At 36.5% G+C, this 20,417-nt stretch overlaps 1 protein-coding gene across 2 annotated transcripts in view; it reads left to right on the top strand.

Moving 5' to 3' along the window:
- The window catches only part of LOC110104594 (prefoldin subunit 1), a 36,407-nt gene that overhangs the window by 1,437 nt on the left and 14,553 nt on the right, over positions 1 to 20,417 (top strand). The window contains exon 3 of one of the 2 annotated variants that reach the window (XM_020833768.2): positions 7,038 to 7,137. In XM_020833768.2, the coding sequence (XP_020689427.1) occupies positions 7,038 to 7,137 (100 nt within the window). Of the gene's footprint in view, positions 1 to 7,031; positions 7,138 to 20,417 lie in introns of both variants that reach the window. The other variant, XM_020833767.2, reaches the window with a different exon arrangement.

Raw genomic sequence — 20,417 nt, 5'->3', positions numbered from 1 at the left:
ACTATATTATCTATAAATAACAATAGATAAAATTTCAATTATTAAATTATATTATTAAATAGATAAATAGATAAACATTAAAGGTTATTATCTTATATTAATTACATTATAAAAATTAATTAAAAGTTATGTTTATAAATATGTAGTTTATGTATTGTTAACTTGAGAAGTTCATTTTAGTTATTTAGTACCACATTACCTAGACACTTCAGATTAATAATATTTATATGGCTTTTTGAGCAATGAAGTCATATGGATGGAGATGCCATGTGGGTAAACTTAGTTGGAGTTTATTTAAGATTTGAATATTAAAAAAATGAAATGTTATTTTAAATTTAAATTTATTAAATTAAATTAAATTTATCATTATATTAAATTTATTAAATAAATTATTTAATTATATAAAATATATAATAATTGAACTGATCGATTCTTAAGTGCCAGTACCTATTCAAGGGTTTGGCATTTGAACCATTGGTTTGAACCGATTTTATCTGGTTCAGTATAAAGCAAATTTTAGAGAGAATCCAGACCGGCTGGGCAACCACTTCATGGTTGAACCGATTAGACCTGTCGGTACGATTCGATTTTCAAAACAATGGGCAAAACTAGGAAGGATAAATTAATGAATTATTATAGTAAAGAATTTGATTGATTGATATCAAGGTAGTTAAATAGATTTTGGTGGTTTGGTCATGTATAATGAATATATGATAAGGTTCCAACAGAATTGCTATGTGGAATTCTAGAAAAGAAAGCAGTTAATAATGTTTATATTTAAGTCATTAAAGATATGTATACAGGAGCTATTACTTGTGTTCAAACAAGGTGGTTTGACCCAGTATTTTCCCGTTTCAGTTGGATTACATCAAGGATTAGCCTTAAGATCATATCTTTTTGCTTTAGTCATAGATGTTCTCACTAGACATTTGCAAGAGTTTGTACCCTAGTGTATGCTTTTTTGCTCATGATATTCTACTTGTTGATAAGACTAGAGAGGGAGTTGAAGGTAAATTTGAATTATCGAGGTCTACCTTAGAGTCTAAATGCTTTCGTTTGAGTGGATCTAAAGTTGAATATATATAGTGTAATTTTCGTAATAATAGATCTAGTGGGGGGATTGTGACTTTGGGAAAGCTATTAATAAGAGTACACATTTTAAATATCTAGAGTGAAGGTGAAATAGATGAGGATATTATTTGTAGAATTCAAGTTCGATGGTTGATGTGGAGGAATGCATTGGGCTTGTTATTTGATATAAAATTCTCCCTTCAAACTTATGGAAAAATTCTATAAGATAGTGGTGAGTCCTGCAATGCTTTATGATGCAGAATATTGGCCATTAAAAGAGAAGCATAATATTAAGTTAAGGGTTGCTGAAATGAGGATGCTTAGGTGGATGTGTGGCTTTACTCTTAGAGATGGGATATGAAATGGGCATATACGTGAAAAGGTTGGAGTTGCTTCAGTGGAAGATAAGATTAGATAGTGTCACCTTAAATGGTTTGGTCACATAAAACGGCAGCCTTTCGATGACCTGGTTAGGAAAGTAGATGTATTATATTTGACTTATGTTAGGTAAGATGGATGTAAACCTAAAAAGACTTGGTTAGAAAATTGATATGGCAGTTCCCGTGGGAACTGCCTCTTAAGGCGGTTCAGAGAGAACCGCCTCAGCCGGACCCACCTGGGCCGGCAATTTACGACAGGAGGCAGTTCAAAACCGCCTCCCTCCTACCTATTTGAGCTTGCAGCCTATATGTGGGACCCCTTGGATTTAAATTTATTTGAATATTATTTTTTTAGGAAAGGGGTGGGCGGTGGAGAGCTTATAAATAGGAGAGGTAGCGGGAAGGGAGGGGTATGCTTAGATTTGAGTTTCTCTTGGAGTCTTTTGAGGTTTGAGGGCTCTAGATCTTGCGTCTAGAGATTGGAAGAAAACGATTCTCCTCTCGAATAGAGGATCACTTGTATCTTGCTTTGTGTTAGTTTTGTTTTATTTCCCTTGTTACAATCCACTTCTTTGGGGGCTGATTTCACCAATATTTTGCTTTATTCCCGTTGTTTTCTTCCAATTAGTGGTAGGTGTGCTTGCGAACTCAAGTATTCCCTTAGGGTTTCTTGCGAACTCAAGTATTTCCTATTAAATTGGTATCAGAGCAAGTCTTGGGACGTGTGGAGGGCTGATTTCAACGGATTCTAGCAGCAGTTTTTCGCTCCAAATCGGAAGAAGTTGCTGTTTTTCTTTTCCAAATCCTATTTTGGTAAATCTACAGTCTCCGAATTGTGATGGCTGCCAAAAAAGTGGATGCCTTGGAGGAAAGACTCGAAGGGGAGATGAATCAAATCAAAATGACAGTGGAGGAAATGATATCTTCAATGGAAGGTCAAGTTGTTGATCTTCGAGAGATGATGAAAAAAATGCTGGAAATTCAAAACCAAACGGCGGCTTCATTGGCAAAAGGGAAGAGGGAAAATGTACGAATTCCGAAATTCGTAGGGAGGAAGATGAGGTGGAAATCATGGAAGGAGAGGGAAGAAGACCCCATCTAAAGTCTGTCAAGAGGGGAGAAAGAGGAGGCAGATATGGGGAACGCCAAGAGGGGTACTATGACCGCCGAGGCGCTGATTTTGAAGAAAGAAGGGGGGATTTCGAAGGGGGTTTGGGCTTTGGCAGGGCAAGAGAAGACCGAGAAACTTGGGGTGCACCTAGCACTTGGTAGAGGGGAAACTATAGAAGAATCTGGGACAATGGGGGATCAAAAGGTGAGGAAGTTGAAGATGCCCATATTCGAAGGAGTAGATGTGTATGGGTCGATTTACAAAGTGGAGCGATACTTGACCGTCAATGGGCTGACGAAGGAGGAGAAGCTGACTGTATCCGGATTATGCTTGGAAGGGAAAGCCTTGTTGTGGTTTCAATGGAAAGACCCGAGGAGGCCGATTGGGAACTGGATGGAATTTAAAGACTGCATAATAGAGCATTTCCAAACCGATCGAGGAGGAGACTTCTATGAGCAGTTCTTTGCTCTAACGTAAGAGGGATCGGTAGCAGATTACCGGGAGCAGTTTGAGCACCTAGCTAGCAGGGTGGAGCGACTCTCAGATATAATGTTAGAGGGAAATTTCATGAAAGGGCTGAAGGCGGAGATCCGAGCAGCAGTGAAGGTCTTGATGCCCCGTGACTTAGGAGTGGCCATGAGGTTAGCCCAACTGGTGGAAAATCAAAAAATTTTGGAGAAGGGAGCCAGGAGTAGCAGCACCGGGGGCACATACAGAATGACGACCACTCATCTCGTACCTAAAGGTCCTACAACAGGAGGTAGGTAGTAAAGAGGCCACCAATGAGAAAACAAGGGGAGGGAATTTCAAGCGGCTGACAGAGAAAGAAATGCAGGAGAAGAGGGCTAAGGGGTTGTGCTTCCGATGCGATGAAAAGTACACACAAGGACATCGGTGCAAGGACTGAAATCTTCAGGTTCTCACCGTCTGCGATGACGAGGAAACTGAGGAGGGAGGTGAGGAGGAGATAGAGGAAGAGGAGAAGCTACACTTGGATTTGGCTGAGGTTTTCCTAAACTCAGTGATGGGGTTCACTATGAATCACATCATGAAAGTGAAGGGAGAGATAGAGGACAGGAAGGTTGTGGTGCTAATTGATAGTGGGGCTACCCATAATTTTATTTCCACCCAGGTCGTAGACCAATTGGGAATAAGATTGGTGGACACAGGCTGTTACGGAGTGATGATGGATACGGAGAAGATAGAGAAAGGTTAGGGGATTTGCAGAGAAGTACGATTGACGATCCAGGGGATACAGGTGAGGGAGGACTTCCTTCCACTAGAGCTGGGGAGCACGGACGTCATCCTAGGGATGAAATGGCGCAAACTTTGGGTGACACCAAAGTGAATTGGGGAGCACTCACGATGGAGTTGATGGTGGACGGAAGGAAGGTAGTGATTAAGGGGGACGTGGGATTTTCAAAATCCCTAGTTTCTCTTAAAACGATGGTGAGAGATATCCATTTGGCAGGCGGAGGGTATTTAATGGAGTTGCACAGTTTGGAGGGAGCAAGATTGGAAGAGGGAGGAGATATACCCCTCTCCATTCAACCGTTGATTCAGCAGTTCCAAGAGGTGCAGCCACCTCAGGGATTGCCACCGCAGAGGGAATAGGAGCATGCCATCGTGTTAAAGGAGGGAGTGTCGCCCATCAGTGTCTGACCTTATCACTACCCTCAGTTCTAGAAGGATGAGATAGAAAGGTTGATTAGAGAGATGCTGGAGGCAGAGATCATCAGACCCAGCATCAATCCCTTTTCTAGCCCTGTTCTGTTGGTGAAAAAGGATTGCAGCTGGCGATTTTGTGTGGACTGTAGAGCACTCAACAAGGAAACTGTACCTGAAAGTTTCCTATACTAGTCATTGAAGAGCTGCTAGATGAATTGAGTGGGACCGTGATCTTCAGCAAGATAGACTTGAAATCGGGTTACCATCAGATCCGAATGAAGGAGGATGTACCCAAAACTGCCTTTAGAGCTCATGAAGAATATTATGAGTTCCTGGTGATGCCGTTTGGCCTTACCAATGCTCCAGCTACTTTCTAGGCCCTCATGATTAAGGTTTTCAAACCTTATCTCAGACAATTTGTACTGGTATTCTTTGACGACTTCTTGGTCTATAGCAGGACAGAAGAGGAGCATTGGGAGCATTTGAAGAGGGTGTTAGAGGTATTGCAGGAGCACCAACTGAGGGCTAATTTGAAGAAATGCTGCTTTGCACAATCCAGTGTAGAGTACTTGGGCCATGTGTTGTCAAAAGAGGGAGTTGCAGCAGATCAATTCAAAATTGAAACGGTGATAAGGTGACCAGTGCCGAAAAATCTGAAGGAATTGAGGGGATTACTAGGATTGACGGGTTATTACAGGAAGCTCGTGAAGGGGTATAGCTCCATAGCATGGTCACTCACTGAACAGTTGAAGATGGACGATTTCCTAATGGGGGAGGCGGCCACATCAGCATTTGAGAGCTTGAAGAAGCCGATGACTACGGTGCCGGTCCTAGCTTTGCCAGATTTCATTCAGACCTTCATTGTGGAGACGTATGCTTCAAGGTACGGGCTAGGTGCAGTACTGATGTAGAGTCGTAAACCCATTGCCTATTTCAGCCAGGTATTGGCTGCTAGAGCGCGACTGAAATCAGTTTACGAGAGGGAATGAATGACCATCGTCTAGTCCATCCAGAAGTGGCGGCCCTACCTGCTTGGGAGACATTTCATTGTTAGAACAGATCAGTGAAGCCAGAAATACCTATTGGAACAGCGGATGGTGACGGAAAAGCATCAAAGGTAATTGCCCAAGTTGTTAGAGTACGATTTTGAGATTCAGTATAGACCAGGGGTGGAGAACAAGGCGGTGGACACTTTGTCCACATGTATGGGGGAACTGCAGATTGTGGCCTTATCCGTTCCTTTGATGCTTGACTGGGAGGCTATCAGGGAAGAAAGTGCTAGAAATGAAGAACTGGAAAGGATCAGGTTAGATTTACTAAAATAGTAGGGTAGCCATCCAGGGTACTCATTAGAGGGAGACAGACTGCTGTACCAGAGAAGATTTGTGATGCTCCGTACCTCGATCCACATCCCAAATTTACTCCAGGAATTTCATGGAAGTGCAGTTGGGGGCCATTCAGGAGTGCAGAAGACCTACAAGAGACTAGCGGCCGAGCTTTAGTCGAAGGGAATGCATAGAGATCTAGAGGAGATGGTGGCAAGGTGTGAGATCTGTTAGAGGAACAAGTATTTGGCTATGTCACCAAGGGGACTACTACAGCTGTTGCGCTACCGGGACGAGTATGGGAGGAAATATCCTTGGATTTCATAGATGGGCTGCACCGTTCAGAAGGCTTCACAGTGATCTTGGTGGTGGTGGATAGATTGAGCAAGTATGCTCATTTCATCCCCCTCCGACATCCTTACACCGGGGTGACAGTGGCTTCAACATTCATTAGAGAGGTGGTCAGATTGCATGGCGTACTAGAGGCGATCGTGCCAGATAAAGATAAGGTGTTCCTCAGTCATTTTTGGATGGAATGATTCAGGTTACAAGGGACAGTTCTAAAGAGGAGCACTGCTTACCACCCACAGACAGATGGCCAAACGGAGGCAATCAATAGGAGCTTGGAAACCCAAAGTTAGTTTTGTTTTATTTCCCTTGTTGCAATCCACATTTTGGGGCTGATTTCGCCAAGATTTTGCTTTATTCCCACTATTTTCTTCCAATTAGTGGTAGGTGTGCTTGCGAACTCAAGTATTCCCTTAGGGTTACTTACAAACTCGAGTATTTCCTATCAAAAATATTATAAATTACCTTTCGTTAGTAGATTTAAATGAGAATTTGACTCTTAACTGGAGACAATGGAGAAAAAGGATACATAGTGGGATAAAGGCTTGTTGTTGTTGTTGGAAATGTATAATGAATTATAGAATATGCACTGCTTAAATGGTTAGATGAAACTTGGTGTTAGAAGATTAATAAGGAGATGGAGACCGAAATTAAGATTGATAGACATTCAAAATTAATTGAAAAGAATAATCATAACACCTCAAGCATCATTGGTGGGACCAAATGAAAAACGTTGATTCATAAAATTGACCTCAAATAGTTGCAATAAGGCTAATTATGATGATGGTTTATGTGAAAGTTGTAATTGGTTTATATAATTGAAAAGCTAGTTTTCTAAAACTTGATCATTAGTTTTATTATATTCTATTCTGTATGTGGTACCATATGCTATTAAGTGCTTGGATTGAGCTGAAAAACTTTGACATATATTTTAGCTAGAAGGATTGACAAAAACAAACTAATGCTTCAAATTGTTAATAATTAATTAAAGTAAATTGTCTTATATAATTGAAAAGCAATTTTGAATTTCTACTTAAAACTATAATTCATCCATATATGGTACAAGTGCTTTTATCATGATCTCAAATTTTTGTTTTTGGTGAATGATGTTCTTTTGTTATATTTTAGGTGCAGCATCAGATGCGTGGTAAAGAGGGAGAAAAGAAGCGTGCTTACCTTACATTAGATGAACTACAACGGTTGCCAGATGCTACAAACACATATAAATCTATAGGTAAATGATGAGATGTATAAGGCAACTTGAAAAGTTCTAAAATTGAACCAAGCACACTTTTCTTAAATATTTAATTTTTTAAAGTTAAGTTTGCTGTCAGAACTGTCCTTTTCTCTCAGATATGATGGAGACTAAAATGATATGGTATGTTTTAGTTTTTTTAGTTGCTGGATATTTCTTCAGGATAATCATTAACCTCATTCTATCTATTTAATGTATTACACATGGGGTATTTTATGCCAACATAGCAATACTTGAGCATCACCAGTATCTTAAAATTCATTGCTTAGGGTTCATTTATTTGGTTAGTTTATGTTTTTTAATTAGATTTAAATGAGAATTTGACTGGTTTTCAGTACTGGTAATCCAGTTGCAGAAGCGACCCCATAGGCTTGTACTTTCGCGTCTCTCTAAAATTGCAGTCATGGTAAGATCTTGGTTTATTCCATTTTCAAGGACTCCCAAGCACACGTATTAGCTATAACTAGAAATGAGATAGCTAATGAAAGGCTTGTTATTTAACAGTATAATATGTCTTCTATGCCAATGTCAACCAATCATTCATAATGAATTGATTTAATTCTTCTTGCATGGCTAAGATAAAAAATTCATAACTCAAGGCTTGGTCTATACTAGTTTGTTTTATCATGAAAATGAATGAAGTATGCAAACTTCATTTCTAAAACCTTACCTAATCCTAACCCATGCATATTGTTCTACTAAGATAAGCTCTTTAAGGTGAATATAAGAGTATCTCCACTCTTTAGGAAAAGGCTCATGATACTCATCTTTATTTCCTAGATCAATTCTCACTACTCCAAGGGTAATCTCAACATCATCTTCTACTTCTTTCTTATTCTCAATCGGTAATATCATGTGAGTGTATTCCTCTATAAGTGAATTTCACCACGAATCGAATATATATACGATAGATCATGATATATAAGCATTTCAGAATAAAAATTCACGAATCTTTTTTTTTTCATGAAAATGAAAAAGTCTCATGAACAATCATGAATGATCCACCAGATCATTGATACGGATAATGTCCAAATACCAAATACGTAAAATATGACCCAATGAAGAAAAAGGATTCATGAAACCAACCTCACGTAGTGGGATAAGGGCTAGATGTTTTTGTTGTTGTGCTGTCTGGATAAGCTCTAATGGATGTTTTAGATTATTTGTATTCAGTCTTATCTTTATATTGTCTTTCGTTATACAATGCAATATATATCTAAAGTTTGAATCGAGTTTTTTAGATTTGCAGTTGTCATTTGCAAAGGCCTGATAGTTTTCTTCTCATTTGGAGCTATTTGGAGTGCCTCTTTAGCATGAGACTAGTAGATCTGCCTCCTGTCTTCTTGTAATAATGCTTGCTTTGTAAGGTGAAGGAGCAACCATCAGGACCATAAAAAACCAAGGGATTCATGTTAGATCAATATTTTCATTAAAATTCAATGCATTATTATGAATGCTGGCAAGAATGTTACGCAAAAACAAAATTTGATGAAGTTCTAAGGTTTTAAAGTTGTTTTAGGTTCTTTTAATTGTTACTGTAAGATGATGAGCATTATGACATCTGATTGGTTAGAGTTCGTTAAAGTTGTTTGGGTTTGTCTTAGTTCAATTTATTTATTTAATGTGTATACTCTAGGGTTCATAGTTATTCTTTGAGTATATGATCTGATTGAATTAATATCATTTATCACAAAGTAGTATTCAAAAACATAACTTTCATTCTAAAAATATTTTCTAATTTAGCAGTAGTTCTACTTGAATATTGATAATATTCCCTTTTTTAAAGGCCATAATATGTTGAAAAACAGAAATGCTTCCATGTCTATTTGTTCTACTATCGTATTTTGTTTGGACTACATTGCTTATTGTTAAATGCAAATAGAGCACTCAGTGAATTGAGCTTAGGCCGTTCCTTGTTGCACGCCTCCTAGGTAGGCTAACACTATTACTAAGGCTTGCTTAGGAAAGCACCTTGCATTTAGGTGCGAGGAAGCAAAGAAAATGTCTATCTTTTATTTGATAGATGCATGTTAATATTTCATATCTTGACTTTTATATGATGATAACTAAATATGCGATGATGGTAAAAAAGAAAAAAATCAAGAGTTGGAGAACAAGCATGTATGCTCGAGACAAAATAAATAAATGAATTTGCATGAGCTTAAAAATTTTGAGTACTAAAGTTACAGATGCAGAGGATGATGAGTCCAACAAAATAGAGGAGTTTGATGGCTACAAATCTAGTGATAGAGTGATTCAAAGCTCAAAGTTCTAGCCTGCGGCGTTGCCGACCATTTGGACTTCTTCTCCACATTCTATTTTATTTTATAAGAGAACTTCAAGGAGGGCATTTTGTATTTTTGTTCTCTAATTTTGTCTCCTTTTTAATTAAACGAAAAAACCCGAAATCAATTACCTTTATTTAAGTAGTGGGATACTTTAAGAAGCATTGGAAAAGTACTTTATGAGGTTATCTTTTCCTCTCATTTCCCCTCTCTTGGCTGACCACATTTTGCAGATTAAATATTATGAAGTCCGAAGGTCTTTTGGGAGTCTATAGAAGGGAACTTGTTATGTGATATTGGGGGTTGAAATTTCGAATATGAAATTTTGAATATGAAATTTTGCTGTCCTTGGCACTGAGGGTCTGTGTGTGTGATTTGATGGTCTCGATTAGTGTTCCAATTGTAGGTTTGACTCTCATGGTATGATCCCCAATCTCTTTTATGCATCTTCAATTTTCCTTTTTTTAATCTCAAAAAAAAAAAAAAATTTTTTTCTTCTCTTAAATATTACTTTTTTTTGTGCTGCCACATTTATGTTAGTAGCTAAACTCCATCCAAGATTACTTCTGTTAGTTTTAAACCCACCGTGCTTGTTTTTCCCTAGTTTTAAGATCTTTCTTGTTGTCTTTAACACTTTTGGTCACCATTTTGGTATGTTTGGTTTGCTGATTAATAAATAGTTAGGTTAGATCAGTATTTGTTTACATTTGGGTGTTATTATAACATTCTTTTTATTGTTTTTATCAATTACTTTTACGCCTTTTTCTTTGGTTCTTACGCTTAAATTATGTCCTCTAGAGGTACTTGAATCTCAGTTGATTTTACAAGTTATTCATATCCTAATGCTGCAAAAACATAGCATTGATCAGATCCTAGACTCGGGAACTGCATCAAATTTGTAGATGATTATTATTATCTACATTCACAAACATCAACACAAGGAACCCTAATCATCATGGAAACAAGAGGAGAATGGATAATACCTTTTAGGTCTTCTTGATAGAAACTATTGCTAAAGTCATAGTTTCTCTAGCTTGATATACCTTATTCTTCCGCAAGATTTAGGTTCTTAGATAGTGCCCTTATTCTATCTTCTTCTTATTGGCTATCCCTGTACTTCTTTGTTGGCTCAAGGTCTTCTTCCTCGACTATTTCTCCAACAACAATAAAAATACCTGCAGTCCTTCACAACCACTTTTTGAAGCCGTATATGACTGGCCTGAAACGTCTTCTTAGACTTGTAAAGCTTGGTGGCCAAATCCTTCATGAACTTGGATAAGTTCTTAATTATATTTATTCATGCTTTTTACTCTCCTTAGTTATATTTACTCATGCTTTTTACTCTCCTTACCTTCCCCCTCTTACGCACACCCCAAAACCCCAATCCTCGCCGCCTATCCTCCTTCCCTTAAATCTTTAACTTTAATCCACTCTATAGTTGTTGGCATCCACTCACTCTAAGCCATTATTAGAATTCCTCTATGAATTTCTTCTTCCATCAATCCTTGAAGCAACCCTCATCCACAAGGCCCTACTCCATTCCCCGATGGCCTTAACCTCTATTTAACCCTCTAATTTCTTGGCTGAATCCTCCAATATTCATACATGAGCTTTCTATCCCTCCACAAGTCCATAAACTTATTCCCCTCAAAGTTATCTCTCATCCAACTTTTAATTCTCCGTAAACAGCAAAGCTGGTTGCCTTCCAACCAGTTTTGGAGCCTCTACTTTATCCCCACAAACTACCACAAGCAAGCGCTTGTACTTCCTAAGAGATCATCCTACCATTGTTGACATATTACATAAAAAAAAATCCCATTCATTCTTGTAGCATCACCCATGTTGATGTAATCCAACTCATGTTGCCATGCCCATCCCACACCTCACCATTATTTCTTCCCTACCTCACACAAAAACCCCCGACTCACTCTAGATTTCTCTCTCGAGCTCCTCCGGCTCGCAATCTCTTTTGATCTCTCTTAGGATCTAACCCATGTCATTCTCACTTTCTTGTGGTGTCCTAGGGAATGTGTGACCCCTTACTATCTCCATCTTTGTTGCTGCTGCTCTAGTTGTTGTGCGACCCTATCACTGTCAGCTCCTCCCTAGTCATCATACTCCCCAACCATTGTTTAAAATTGCACAATATGAGGCTCGTCTTGAGGCCCACCTCAGCGCAATTTCAGTGAAAAATGCATCGAGGCTTATACCTCAAACATTTTTGAGGCGGCTTGCCCCTCAGCTTGGCTAATGCCCGCCTTGAGGCACACCATGCCTCATTGATGTGAGGCTTATGCTTCACCCTATTTATATATATTTTTATGAAAACTTACCCAAATTCTAAACTAAAACCCCAAATAAATCACTCTTTAATGCACCCCAAGTTGTAACAACTTTCTCTTGACTGCCTTGAACTCCAACCCTCCATTTTCTCTATAGTCACCATCTTCGTAGCCGCTGTCAGGCGGCTAGGGATAACTTGAAACTCGTACACCACCACCAATTCCTCTAAAATTTTAGGAGTATTAATCTCATCTTTATATTAATGAAAAACATTTATGAAAGAGGAAGATTATTGAAATAAACAAAGAAGAAGAATCAAATTGGGAGACATTAGACTCCATATGATGAGAGAGAGGATAGACCAATTTGTTGTTATGATGATGACTCAAATAAAACCCATCTAGTGATGACAGTGGAGATGAAATTTAAGTTTTAGTCAACTATTTTAGTTTTCCTTAGGAATTAAATGTGGATGAGTTGGGGATTGAGAAAGAAGAAATTTGGAGTTGAACTTGATATTATATGATACTTTTATGTCATTTATATATTTAATATTTTTTTTTTCTTTTAATATCTGAATTTAAATTCTATTTCATGCAATTTATCACTTGCAGCTTTACGTCTTGTGAAATTTTTTATTTCATATGTATGGTCAATTTGTTACTTCATAATTCAATAGAAAGGTAATATGTCATCCTTTAGCATATTATTTTGATATTATATGAAAAACCACATTTAACATTTTTTTTACCTAACACATTTTTTTTATTTTGAGGCTTACGCCTCGCCTCACGAACAAAAAACACCTCAATACCCAATTGAGCAATTTTAAACCTTGTCCCCAACTGAGCTCTCCATCACTCCCTCTTGTGTGCAAATGTATAATTTCATAAACTCACAAAAGTCTCAAAATTTGAATGCGAGGCATTTGATATGAAAGCAGAACCTATGTGTAGTTTTTTTTAACATGGTAGGGGAACCTCATAGCTAATATTTGTGAAGTGACAGTTAAGCCTTCACTCATTTTTCTTAGTATGATGGGAAAATTCAAGTATCTATATTCATTTTTTCTTGAAGCGATAAAGAAACATTGAGAATCTTCAATTAGATACACAAAGAACTATACATCCCTTTCTTAGCATGCTTGGATAGAAGACTTCGATTGTGGTATCTTACATATTTGACCATATACACCTTTGTTGGCTTAGTGGGCCAACCTAGCATTCTTGATAACGCCTCTCATGTAAGGAAGATGTTGGGGTATGACCTAAATTCACAAAATATGGGACTTGAATAAGATAAAATACAAAAAAATTCGAACGCAAATTTTTGAATTAAAGTGATATTAGAATTATAAAAAAAGGGTGTTGAGAGAGTTGCTACTTAGCTTTACATATTTTACACTCTTGCAACTTGTATGTTTTTTATGATTCCAAATATTATTGTTTTCTCCTAACACATTATGGAATATATGTATTTGCTCTTATGTGTACTAACATTTCAGGGAAGTCATACTCCAGATTATTGAAGACTTCAAATCAAGATCTGCTTAAAATGTTTTGTAAAACTGGAGTCTGTATTTTTCATTTTATTTGAGTCTGAGAGAGTGTAATTATAAATTGAGTAACTTAGCGCGCACACACACACCGGGGGAGAGTTAAAATTCATAATTTTTAAAACTAATCGTACAGTACGAACCATATTTGTACGGGACGATCTGGTCAGTTATACTCCCAAAAAGAGCAATGGAACGAATAGAGCGGGCAAAATATTTTCTAAGTCCTATTTATCCAGACGAATTTACCTTTTCGTCCCAGGACGATGTTCTCTGGACTTGTGCTTTGAACTATTCGTCCAGATGAATTTACCCTTTCATCCCAAGACGATGTCCTCCTCCTCAAGAACCCCCACGTAGTGGGATAAAGGCTTGATGTTGTTGTTGTTGTTGTATCCCAAGACGATGTCCTCTGAACTTGTGCTTTGAACTATTCATCCAGAAAAATTTACCCTTTCGTCCCAGGACGATGTCTACTGGACTTGTGCTTTGAACTATTCGTCCAGACGATTTAACTCATTCGTCTCAGGACGAAGTCCTCTGGACTTGTGCTTTTGAACTATCCGTCCAGACGATGTTACCAATTCGTCCCAGGACGATATCCTCTGTTCTTTGAACTTGTAGTCCGTCCTACATTTTCGTACTAATGAACCTTGGGAATAACGGTTTGTACCGGTCGAACTTAGTTCGTACGGGACAATTATCGGGTACAAAGGTAGTTCGTACTGATTCACATGTAGTTCGTACGCAACAGTTTTTACATTGATCGTACGTACGAAATGAGATCGTACGGGACAATCATAAACGTACAGATTTGAAAAATAGCAATTTTTGGATGATTTTTCGTGTCTTTTCTATAAAAAGTCCACTTAAAACTGTTTTACAATCTTTTTGTCACTTGGTTTTCGTGCATATTAAAGGGAATTTGAAGGAGAGTGAGAGAGAGAGTGTGTGAAGGAGATTTCTTACTACTGGAGCGTGAAGTGTTCACTTGGTTATTCAAAGGTAAGGATATCTGTTTGTGATTTGTGATTATTTCACTCTTTTCTCTTGTCCTTTTAGATTTCTCGTGAGATCTTTTAAGAAGATTATGTTCTCTGCCGACACTCAAGGAGTATGAACAGCCGAAGGTTATTTACCTACACTTAGAGAGTGTGAACAGTCGAAGGTTCTCTGCCTACACTTGGAGAGTATAAAATGACGACGATACTCTGACTACACTTGAAGGGTGTAAAAAGACAACGGTACTCTGTCTATACTTAGAGGGTGTAAAAGGACGACGGTTCTCTGTGCACCGGGTAATGGTAAAAGTGAATTTTTGTGAAGGCTTCTCTGCCTTACTGTAGGGGCAAAAGGAGGGTCACTAGTGGTAATAGTGCAATACTTGAAGTGGGAGACTTCAGGGAGTGGATGTAGGTCATGTTTGACCGAACCACTATAAATCTTATCTCTTTTATTTTTCGATTCTTTTTATTTTTTTAGTTTTGTTGATATCTGTGGTTGAAAAATTGTTTTTAAAACTACAAAATATTTTATTGGTTTTAAACTCTTAAAATTCCAATTAATAAGAGGAGAATTTTTTTAAAATTATCAATTCACCCCTCTTGGTTAGCCGTTGTGACATAAGTTTAGGTCTAACAACCTAATTCATAATTAACAAGTTTCAACAAGTGGTATCAGAGCTTAGTTTCAAAACCATAAGTTTAGATTACTTTTTGAGTAACGATTATGGCTACATTTGAAAACCGAAATTCACCTGAAGGTTACTCTATAACTAGACCTCCCTTATTTGACAATATTCCTTTTGATTTTTGGAAAACACGTATGTCAACATTTTTACAATCACTAGATTACCTTATGTAGATCTTAGTTCATGAAGGGTATACAAAATCAATTAGACTAGTTGATGGCATTAGAGTAGAAACACTCTTTGCATATTGAATTATAGAAGAACGTAACTTAGCATAACTGAATGCTAAATGTTTAAATAGTTTCTTTTGTGCACTTAAATCAGAAGATTACATACGGGTTTCCACTTGTAAGAATGAAAATAACATATGAGATAGACTTTGTATAACATATGAAGAGACTAATGAAGTTAAACAATCCTGACTTAATATCTTGTTGCATGACTATAAACTGTTTCGCATGAAACCTAATGAATTCATTTCTGACATATACACAAGATTCACACAAATAGTTACCTCTTTACATGCATTGGGTAGGGAACTAACGAACGCTGAAATTGTTAATAAGATACTTCGTTGTTTGCCTACTACATATGATGCTAAAATAACTGCGATTACAGAGTCTAAAACTTAAATGTTTACTCTATTATCAATCTTCTTGGATCATTAATAGCTTACGAGCAAGGAGTGAGTCAAAGAAAGATTAATGCATGTGAACCACGAAGGGAGAGAACATAGCACTGAAAGTGGAGAAGTCAAAGAGTGATCTATCAGAACCTGATGATGAAGACAACATCACGCTGATGACTAGACAGTTCATAAGCTTTCTGAAGAGAAAGCAAAAGAGACGCCAACAATGGACTCGAGGTAAGTTCAATAGAAATGTTAAGGTTTCAAATGATGTTATTTGCTATGAGTGCAGAAAACTTGGACACATTAAGTCAAACTGTCCAAAACTCAAAGCCACTTCTAGCAAAGAGAAGGTAGAGGAGAAATCAGTTGTGAAGAAGGGCAAGAAAAATATCCAAAGAACTGTTTGGGCGGACTCAGCTTCAAACTCATCAGAGATTGATAAGGAAGAGGAAGTCATTAATCTGTGCTTGATGGCCTATAATCTTGATCAGTCAGATTAAGAAGAGGTATGTTACTTGACTTACAATGAACTTTTAGAAGTCTCTGAACACATACATGTTGCATATAAGAAGTTAAAGAAAATGCATGCCAGTTTGAACTTAGAGTTACAAGAACTGCTTAGAGAACAAGAGATCCTTAGGAAAGATCATGCTTTAATTGATAACAACCACATGAAATTACTTGATGAGTTCGATGATTTGAATAAGAATCATGAAAATTTAAAATCATCCTATGCAGAACTTGAAAAATAATTTAAAAATTTGAAGGATGAATCTGAGAGCAAAAATTATCGGATAAATTATACAAATCGTATATTGGAAGATATGAATACCTTTCACAAACTGAAGATAAAAGCTTTCGAGGATAATAGGATACCCCCAAGACTTGAAGATTTCACTAATCTTATTTTGTATCCAAAATTTATACAATTCAGGAATAGACAAAATAATTATAGAAGATTAAGAAACCCATTTCCTGGAGTTAAATGCTTTAATTGTGGATTGTTTGGACATATATCACAAACCTGTACATTGAATAGAAAAACTTATTTTGGTGTGAAAGTCTAAGATGCATAAACCTAGATATAACATACATGCATCTGTTTATAATTTGCAAAAAGGTGAACCCAAACTTGTTTGGGTTCCCAGGTCTAACGTTTGATGATTTTGCATGAACGTTCTCACACAAGGCCTCGTGAGAGCATATAGTACCTGGACAGCGGTTGCTCAAAGCATATGACTGGAGATACTGCACAATTCATATCGCTGAAATTCAGGAGTGGAGGCAAGGTTACACTTGGAGATAACACTACAAAGAAGGTGGTTGGATCAAGTATGATAGGAAACTTGAAAAACTTTTTTATAGAAAATGTTTTGTTAGTAGAAGGCTTAAAACATAATCTTCTGAGTATTAGTCAGTTATTTAATAAAGAATATTGTGTAAAAATTTTTCCTACTAGCTGGATATTAAGCCTGAATGGTAATGATGTTTTGCATGGTATACGGATAAACAATGTGTATATGCTAGATTTGAATTGTATCAAAACTCCTACTATTTTTTATTTAAAAATTATTTCTGATGAGTCATTGCTTTGACATAGGAGATTTTATCACTCTAGCATGAAAAATCTTAGGAGGATTACCCAAAATAACTTAGTGAGAGGTATATCAAAAATAGACTTTAGTAAGGATCACTTTTGCGATGCATGTCATTTAGGAAAACAGGTGAAGTCCTCTTTTCAGTCCAATAAGGATCTTAGAACTAATAAACCATTGGAGATTTTACATATGAATCTTTTTGGACCAGTAGGAATTGTAAGTCTAGAAGGGAAGGCATACGGATTTGTGATTGCGGATGATTTCTCGAGATTCACATGGGTTAGATTTCTATATCATAAGAGGGAATCATTTGAGGAGTTATAGAAATTTTCAATTTGGATTCAAAAGAAACTAGGATGTGAGATTTTGACAATTCAAAATGATCATGGAAGAGAATTTGAAAATGAAAAATTTGAAAATTTTTGTAAGGAGAAAGGGATTTATCACAATTTTTTTGCATCTAGAACCCCTCAGCAGAATGGGGTAGTCGAAAGGAAAAATAGAATATTAATAGAAGCCGCTCGAGCCATATTGATAGAATATTCACTTCCTAAATATTTTTGGGCTGAGACAGTTAGCACAATATATTATGTTCTTAATATGGTGAATGTTAGATCAAACTTGAATAAAACACTTTATGAGTTACTAAAGGGGAGAACACCTAATTTATCACATTTGTATGTTTTTGGATGTAATGTGTTCATACGTAACAATGAAAAATCTGCTTTAGAAAAATTTGATCCAAAATCAGATGAAAAAATTTTTATAGGATACTCAAGTGTTAGAAAATTTTATAGAGTATTCAATAAAAAAACCTTGGTAATTGAGGAGATCACACATGTTGTATTTGATGAATCTAGAATTTTGGAAGAGCCGATTATTGTAGAGGATGAGATAGAGATTGACTCCCAAAAGATTGAGAAAATAAATTTGGATGAAAATTTGGAGATAGAAAACCCGGTGCCTAGATATTTGAGATTTTCTAAAAATCACCCAAATGAATTGATTATAGGTGAACCTAGAGAGGGTGTTAGGACTAGGCATGGACTGAGCAAAGAAGTCAATCATTCAGCTTTTATTTCTTCCATAGAACCCACAAATATTTATCAAGCACTTTCGGATGAATTTTTGGATTTTGGCAATGCAAGAAAATTAAATCAATTTGTAAGAAATGAAGTATGAGAATTAATTGCAAGGCCAAAGGATCAAAGTGTAGTTGGGACTAAGTGGGTATTCAAGAATAAAATAAATGACTCAGGAGTAGTCATTAGAAATAAGGCTAGATTGGTGGCTAAGGGGTATAATCAGATTGAAGGGATTGATTTTGTGGAAACTTTTGCCCCTATAGTTAGACTTGAAGCAATTAGGGTTTTATTAGCATTTGTCTATTTTAGAGGTTTCAAGTTGTATCAAATGGATGTTAAAAGTGCCTCTTTAAATAGGTTAATCCAAGATAATGTTTTTGTAGAATAACCTCCAGGCTTTGAAAATTTAAAATGCCCTAATCACGTGTTTAAGTTAAAAAAGGCATTATATGGATTGAAACAGACACTTAGGGCTGGGTATGAGAGGTTGAGTACCTTCCTACTTGAGAGATCTTTTGAAAAAGGAAGTGTGTATAACTCTATTTTGAAGAAATTAGGAGAAGATATACTCATTGTATAGATTTATGTTGATAATATCATCTTTGGATCTACTGATAAAAATTTTGTGATGAATTTTCTAAAACAATGAGTAGTAAATTTGAAATGAGTTTAATGAGAGATTTGAGTTATTTTCTAGGCTTTAGCATTAAGCAAATTGAGGAAGGTATATTTCTTAGTCAGTCGAAGTATTTTAAGGACATCCTCAAAAAATATGAAACGGACAATGCTAAACCTGTTAGTACAGCTATGAGTTCCTCTGTTCAGTTGGATAAGGACCCAAAGGGAAAGTCTATTGATCAAAATAAATTTAGGGGAATTATTTGATCTTTGCTTTACTTGACAGCTAACCGACTTGATATTATGTTTAGTGTTTTTTTATGTGCTAGATTTCAATCAGATCCAAAAGAATCACATTTGACGACAGTGAAAATGATTTTGAGATATCTCTTGGGAACTCAAAACTTAGAAATTTGGTATCCTAAGTTTAGCTCTTCATTTGAAATAATTGGATATTCAGATTCAGACTTTGCAGGTTGTATGGTTGATAGAAAGAGTACTTCTGGAACATGTCAATTTATTGAAAATTTTTTAGTCTCTTGGTTCAGTAGAAAACAGATTTATGTAGCCCTATCTACTGCTGAAGCTGAATACATTACCTTAAGAAGTTGTGTGGTACAAGTACTTTGGTTGAAACAACAGTTGATTGATTTAAGATTAACAATAAGCACTATTCCCATTTATTGTGATAACACTAGTGTCATTTGTATTTCTAAAAATCTTATTCAACATTCAAACATTCAAGAATCAAATATATAGACTCCAAACATCATTTCATAAGAGATAATGTATCCAAAGGAGAAATTAAGTTCAATCATATTTCAACTGAAAATCAACTTGCAGACATTTTTACAAAACCACTAGGCTTTGATACTTTCAGTACATTAAGAATAAGGCTTGTTGTGATTGATTTGAATGCTTAAATAAATGTTTCTGCAACATTGATATGTGTTTTGTTAGTGTGCTTTTTGGTTTTGTGTATTTTCCTTGTGTGTTTTTCAATTTTTGTATGTATTTGCTTTTGCAATTATTGTCTGTTTTGTTTTATGTATTTTCCCATTAAAATTCATGTTTTTTGAGTAATCATATGAAAATTTCTAAGTGCAGCATTCGTCTGTACAAAATATTTTCGTACGGGACGAATCCTATAGCGTATCATTCGTTGAGTTGAACAGTTTGCATGCAATTTTTCAGTTTTTTATTACCATTCGTCTGTATGATCCTCAGATCGTCCGGACGATGTGTATGCATTCGTTTGTACGCATGTAGACGGTTATACGGATAAGATCAATTTTTATTTCTGATCGTACGTACGAACATTCAGTTCGTACATACAAACACATGGCATTTCTATATGGGGGATGTTTCAAACCGTCATAAAAATGATCTTAATTAATTGATCGTCCATGACGAACACCTGTTCGTCTGTACGATCGTCTGGTTAAAAGTCTGTACGAAAGGACGCCTCATAACTTGCATGTTTACGAAAATCGTTTCATTTTTGGACACATTCA

This window comes from Dendrobium catenatum, unplaced genomic scaffold (assembly GCF_001605985.2).
Source record: "Dendrobium catenatum unplaced genomic scaffold, ASM160598v2 original_scaffold_210612, whole genome shotgun sequence".
Taxonomy (NCBI): Eukaryota; Viridiplantae; Streptophyta; class Magnoliopsida; order Asparagales; family Orchidaceae; genus Dendrobium; species Dendrobium catenatum.
Note: the sequence above shows the minus strand (reverse complement) of the source record. Positions and strands in the feature narration are given on the sequence as shown.